Source organism: Chiroxiphia lanceolata, chromosome 4 (assembly GCF_009829145.1).
Source record: "Chiroxiphia lanceolata isolate bChiLan1 chromosome 4, bChiLan1.pri, whole genome shotgun sequence".
In the NCBI taxonomy this organism is placed as follows: domain Eukaryota; kingdom Metazoa; phylum Chordata; class Aves; order Passeriformes; family Pipridae; genus Chiroxiphia; species Chiroxiphia lanceolata.
The window spans coordinates 43,607,623-43,613,622 of NC_045640.1; the positions used below are offsets into that span (position 1 = coordinate 43,607,623).

General features: G+C 53.8%; 1 protein-coding gene across 4 annotated transcripts in view; it reads right to left on the reverse strand.

Annotated features, from left to right (window-relative positions):
* The window catches only part of GRIA2 (glutamate ionotropic receptor AMPA type subunit 2), a 94,510-nt gene extending 88,713 nt beyond the window's left edge, over positions 1-5,797 (reverse strand). For 2 of the 4 annotated variants that reach the window (XR_004356897.1, XM_032686893.1), the window contains exons 1-2: positions 5,355-5,796; positions 4,880-5,020 (exon numbers count right to left, since the gene is read on the reverse strand). Coding sequence is in view for 3 of the 4 variants with exons in the window: in XM_032686893.1 (XP_032542784.1) it covers positions 4,880-5,020; positions 5,355-5,442 (229 nt within the window). In the remaining variant the exon portion in view is untranslated. Of the gene's footprint in view, positions 1-4,879; positions 5,021-5,354 lie in introns of all 4 variants that reach the window. The other 2 variants (XM_032686890.1, XM_032686891.1) reach the window with 1 other exon arrangement.
* Positions 5,798-6,000: the final 203 nt, after the last annotated feature.

The following is a 6,000-nucleotide window of genomic DNA, read 5'->3' on the forward strand; positions in this document are numbered from 1 at the left end:
ATCTGATCTTGACCATTTTAATTACAAGGAGTCACAGAACCTATTTCACATCTGCTCACTGAGCCTGAGAAATGTTTTATAGTGAAAAGGAAATGAAAAGGACCAGGAATACAAATGAACTGAAACACAGGCAGCTAATAAATTCCTCCTTTCCTTAAAATCAGTTCTAGTTCAAGTAATTTATTGTGAAATACATTTAGGCTTGGTCCACAGTAATTTTAATTGAAATAATTATGTCTAAATTTCTCCCATCCTTAATGCTAAAGGATATTTTTTTTCATTATTCTTTAAGCATTTTGCCAGCAGTGTGCTGAATGCTATTCAATTCAAGAATGAAAGCTACAGCATTATATTCTAAAATGGCTGGGGAAACCTTTGCCATAACTCTCAAGTTGCAACATGCTAGATATTCATAGGTTTTCAAAGCTGCTGGTTGAAGATATAATGAAAGGATCTAAGGTTTATGCATGAATCAGCATCCCCTTGTCACAATGTCATGGTGCAGTGATCCCTGCAGAGCTGTAAGACTTGATTTAAAACAGGAAAGCTCAACACTGGCTCTTGAGCCAGCAGGATTAAACATCCAAGATTGTACATATATTACATCTGTGCTAAAACTACTGTACGAAAAACTTGTTACACTTATGGCAGTTTTATAGTACTCCATAGGAAACATCTCTTTAGGCGACTCCCAATATCCTTTCAGTGCTAAAATATGTGAGTACACAATATAACTACCCCTGTAGTTGTTGAGTAGGCAGATTTAAGACAAAAGGATTTCATCTTCACCAGTTTCCTTTTTTCTTGTTTTGACAGAATTAAGAATTTTTTTAAAATTTGATGTTGCTGACAGTCAGTACTTCTCCAATTATACTAAGACTCAATCACACTGCGATGAAGGACAAAGTCCAGTGGTTTGCACACCTTCCAGTACTGCCCTATGAATTACCTCCAGTGCTGTACCTTTCCTCCACCTGTTAAAGCCAAAGAGATTCTGTTAGAGTGAACCCCTTTGTTAACATTTGCCTTTATCACCTAGACTGTAATTCCCTGAATTACCAAGAATTGTCAACCAGGGCTAAGCCTAGCCCATTTCTCTTGAAGGGTGAAACAGCAGTCATGGCAGTGAACATTGCTCTTAATTGTGCCATTAGTCCGAAAAACACCTGTACCACCTCTCAGTCAAAACCATTAAGCCTCCTAGTGACACTGACATGTGAAGTGTCAAACTGCAATTAGATTCCAACAGCTACTCCTGATGACCTGTAGACACAGCTTTGCAAGAGTTGCAACAGTCCAACAAACTAAAGCAACTATTTGTTGTGGCTGTTTTTTGAAAACACATAATTTATATATGTTTCTTTTCTGGCTTAAGTGAAACCTTGGTCAAAATCAGTAGTTTTGCCCCAAATTGATGTTACGTGACGTGTCATGACACGATGTCATGGTGCAGGTATAAAATTCCCACTAAAAATCCGTTATGAAAAGGGGTACAGCCAACTGTCACCCAAATCAGGGTCTGGTATTGACATGTGTCTCCACCCACTCTACGTCCCCTGGATTGCAACCAGCGTGGAGCCTTATGGTGGTAGCACACAGAGATCGACCCAGGCTTGCCCCTGACTGGCAAGGAGGTGTATGCCCCATCCTGTGGGGGTCCCTTAAGTCGACAGCACTACCTCCCAAGCTGCTGTCAGACTGTACACAGTGTTTCCATGGGTAAAAGGTATTGATAGCTCGTGACATGAGCGCCACATTTTAATGTGAGATACTATCAAGCGGGAGATAAATCCACTCGACAGGGTGAGTATCCATAATTCCCACACCGGGGCTAGGCTACCTACTCACTGTGTGTCCACTCCTCTGCTATACCTGTTTTCTGGCCACCTTTAAGTGACTGCGTAGTCTTACTGTTTCAAACATTTCTCAGGGGTACATGACCATCATCTCCTCCTTTTTTAAGTTTAGGAACCTAATTTAAAAGTAGTACCAGCAATACTAGTTCATCTAAAAACTGTTGGTCCATCAACAATCTCCGAGCAAGTGCTGATAATGAGTTTGAAGAGTCCTTTATGTAGTTTTACAGTGGGTTTTTGGTTGATTTGTTTGTTCTTAAAGCAGATGGAGTTTTATGCTGTTTCTCTGAGGCTACTGTGGGTGGGAGGGAGGAAGGTTGAGCCCCAGCAGGGCGGCACAATGGCGCCCCAGGCACTGCAGGTGTGAGGTTGGGACCAGCAGCTACCCCATCTGGGGTGCAGAGCTGCATCCTGCCTCTCCCACACCATCATCCTGAGCTTCTGCAGCCTGAAACAGGGTTGGCTCAGGGGCTTAAATCAAGAGCCAAAACAATTCGGTGGTCGATTTGGGGCAGAGAAAGGTCATCACTTCTATTATGGTATAAGCCTGCCACTACGTTTTTGTGAAAGAAAATCACCTTGCTAGAGTGAAATACCTGGGTAAATACTGAAGCATTTTCCATTTCGTATTATCCTACATTTCTGTGACCTTCCTTTACACCTGCATTGTTTGATAGTGCTGGTTTTGGACACAGATTCTTTGCATACTAAAAGAAAAAAGAACAAAAAAACCCCCAAACAAACCAAACCTCTCCCCCAAAAAACCGTAACAAAACCAACCTGCAGAATGTTTAGAATTTCAAATGAGAATAAGCATAAAGGAGACAAAAAAAGATGGACCCTTCTTAACCATTTGTGAATGCAGTGCTCTGCAATCAACTCCTAATTCTACTTGTACAGCAAATATTTGTCTTCAGAACTCCTTGTTCTCCAATAAAACCCTCTTGGGAAGGTAAATGAGGAGATACCATACATATTTTTAGCATATGCTTCGCTAGTCAATTAAATCCAATGCACAAAATGACTAAACCACCAGTGGTGACCAAGGTGACAAAAACAACGAGTACATATTCACATCTTAATTTGTTGCTCTTCAAACTGCTTGAAAACTGAAGCCTTGGACAAGGTTCAGACAAAGGGAAATCCAAAATGTGGACAGCATCTCCCTTCTGCTGGAAGTTTCAAAGTCCACAACTGCACTCTACAACCTATACGTATTATCTGAGTATTGTATAGAGTCCTCCAAAGACAAGACAAAGGCTAATGCAAGCACACAAATGCTGATTAAGGAAACTTGACAGGCTTGGACAAAAAAATATGCAGCCCTGACCTTCTCAAAGACATGTGGCAGTGCTTGTCTCTAATACTAGTAGAAAAAAAAAATCCGTTTTGCACAATTTTCAGGATTTCATTGTCTTCAAAGAACTGAGAAACAGAGAAGAACCCGTAACATTTTTGCAGAATTCCATCTAGATTGCTACACTTACTTCACGAACAGGCCCAGTAACATAATCTGCAAATAGAGACCACATGCAGTTCTAGTTGATGTAAACCACCCCTACCTAAGAAACAGAGAACTGTCCAAGCAGTTTGCGAAGATTAACAACGTAGCATTACTGTGGCTGATTACATGGTTGACCTTTTCTGCCTTCAGCTATGTATGCTATATTCTCCTATCCTCACACATCCCAATGAAAGCTCCTTGCGTTGAGCTCTTGCACCACCTATTCCAGCGTCTGTGCTGAGCCGCCCCTTTTCAGCACCACCGCACCTACCATAACGTAGCTGAATCGGGGAAGGGGGGAAAAAAAATTGTCGCCAATGGAAAAAAACTGCCCCGCTGACAGTCCCCAGATTCAGTGTCCCTTACATCTTTTTTCCCAGGAGGCAAGGGAAAATGCCTCAGGGGAGCGCAGCATGGGCGGCCGATGAGCCGCGGCTGGGCAGGAGCGGCCGGCACGGCACCAAGCGGGCTCCCCACTCCTCGCTGCGCTTACCGCTGTGGGGACCCCGGGTTCGCCTGAAACGGACACGTGTGGCAGGGAGGGCAGTGGGGGAATGCCGGGCGCCCCTCCTCGCCCTGGGAACGCTGGCCTCAGCTCATCGCTCTCACCACCGGCACGGGCAGCGCCCGCAGCCCCTCGCTGCCCCTCACCGCACGCCTGGCCAGCCCCGCCGCAGGGTCACACGGCACCCGCCAGGCCGCGGGCGCGGGCAGCCGTCGAGCGACGGGAGGCAGCAGCGAACATCGCTGCGGGACCCGCCGCCCCTCCCGAGGGCTCCTGTCTTCGCGCTACCACGACCGCGCTGCCCCGCTCCGCCTTCCCCATCGCCTGCCGAGCAACGCATGTGCCCCGCGCCCGCGGCACGCGTGCGGCCTCGCCCGGCCTCGCCGGGGGCGGAGCCGGGGCACAGACCCGCCGGCAGAGCCGCGGGGGCGGCGGGCTCCCAGCGAGGCCGAGCGGGCGGACAGCGGGGCCTCCCACGAGCGCACCAGGCGGGGGTGAGCGGGCGGCGAGATGGAGAGATGGAGCCCGCAGCACCGTGCGGCGTAAAATGGCTGATCGCCCCTCAGCCGCCCGCACCGCACCCCCTCGGCTGCTGTCGGGAGGGGGCAGCGGCCCTGCTCGCGCCGGTAACAGGGTGGCTCCGCATCCCGCGGGCAGCCCCGGGGCGGCGGGGGAGCGCTGCGGGCGGCCCCGGGGCCGCGCAGCCTTATGTAACGTGCGGGGAGAGCCGCCGGGAACCATTTTACACCTCCCGGAGGGCTGGGGGGGGACACGGAGAGCCCGCGCCCCGTTCCCACGGGGCCGGGCGCTCCCGCACCCGCCCGGCGGCGGTGCAGCTCCCCCCCCCGGCACCGCACGCCCCCGGCACCGCACCGCCGCACACACACACACACAAACACACACCCCGCACACCGCCTGCATCCCGCATACACACCCACCCACCCACCCTCGCCGCGCCGCCCGCAGCCGCCCCGCCTCCGCCGCCAGGGCAGGCTGGCGGTGCCCGCTACTCACAGGCGTTGGTTACGGCGAAGCTGTTGGCCACCTCCAGGTTGTCGATGTGGGGAGTCAGCCTGAACTCCGAGGTGGAAAACTGAACCATCCCTACCCGAAACGCGCTGTACTCCTGATCGGCGCCCCTCGGGAACAGCCCCCCTGCAGGGAAACACACACGCGTCAGGCGGGCGGGGGCCCCGGCGGAGCGGCGCGGGTGCCCCATCTGTGCCCGGCGCGGGGCTGGGCTGGGCTGAGCGCCGGTGGGCGCCGCTGCCGGAGCGGCCCCGGCGGCGGGTCCGACCCGCGCCTGGGGGCGCGGGGGCCGGGCGGTGAGGCCGGGGGAAGGCGAGGGGACCTCGCTGGCGCCTGGCGGGCACCGCGGTGGGACTGGGTACGCGGCGACATGACAGGAACGCCCGAGTGACACTGGCGGGGATGAGGGATCGGGAGATCCGCTGGCAGGAGGGGTCCCCCCCCGCATGCGGGCACCTACCGATCTGTATGCTGTTAGAATTGACCCCCCAGATCAGTCCCCACAACACAGGAGCCAGGAAGACAGAAATATGCATAATCTTTTGCATTTCCAGGAAAAGTAGAGCATCCACAAAGCCACGGAAACAGCCTTTTCTTCTTCCTCCTGCTTCTCCTCCGCGGAGCGCGCTCGTCAGCAAATTAGATCCCGTGCGCTCCGGGCGAGCGGCCGGAGGGAGCAAGCCAGCCGCGGGAGGGGAAGGAACGAAAAGAGCCCCGGGGCAGACGCAGGAGAAGCCGCTTGTACGAGCTGCCGCCGCCGCCGCTCCGGTGCTGCTGCCGGCTCCGGCGCTAAGCGGGATGGAGGGGATGGAGGGGATGGAGGTGCCGGCAGTGCCCGCTGCGCTCCCGCCGCCCGGCCCGGCCCGGCGCTGCCCTGGCACGCGCTCGCCCGCGCTCCCTCGCACTCAACGGGCGGGCGGCGCACCGGGCGAGGCGGCGGCGGCGGCGGCGCCTGCGCGGTTCCGAGCCCGGCGGGAGCGCGCCCGCCGCGCCCCCTCCGCCGCCGCGCCCCGCCCCTGCGCGCGCCCGCGGCGCGCGCCCGCCAACCTTCAGCACCGCGGACAGCGGCCTCGGATCGTTCGGATCGATTAGTTAGTTATTTCACA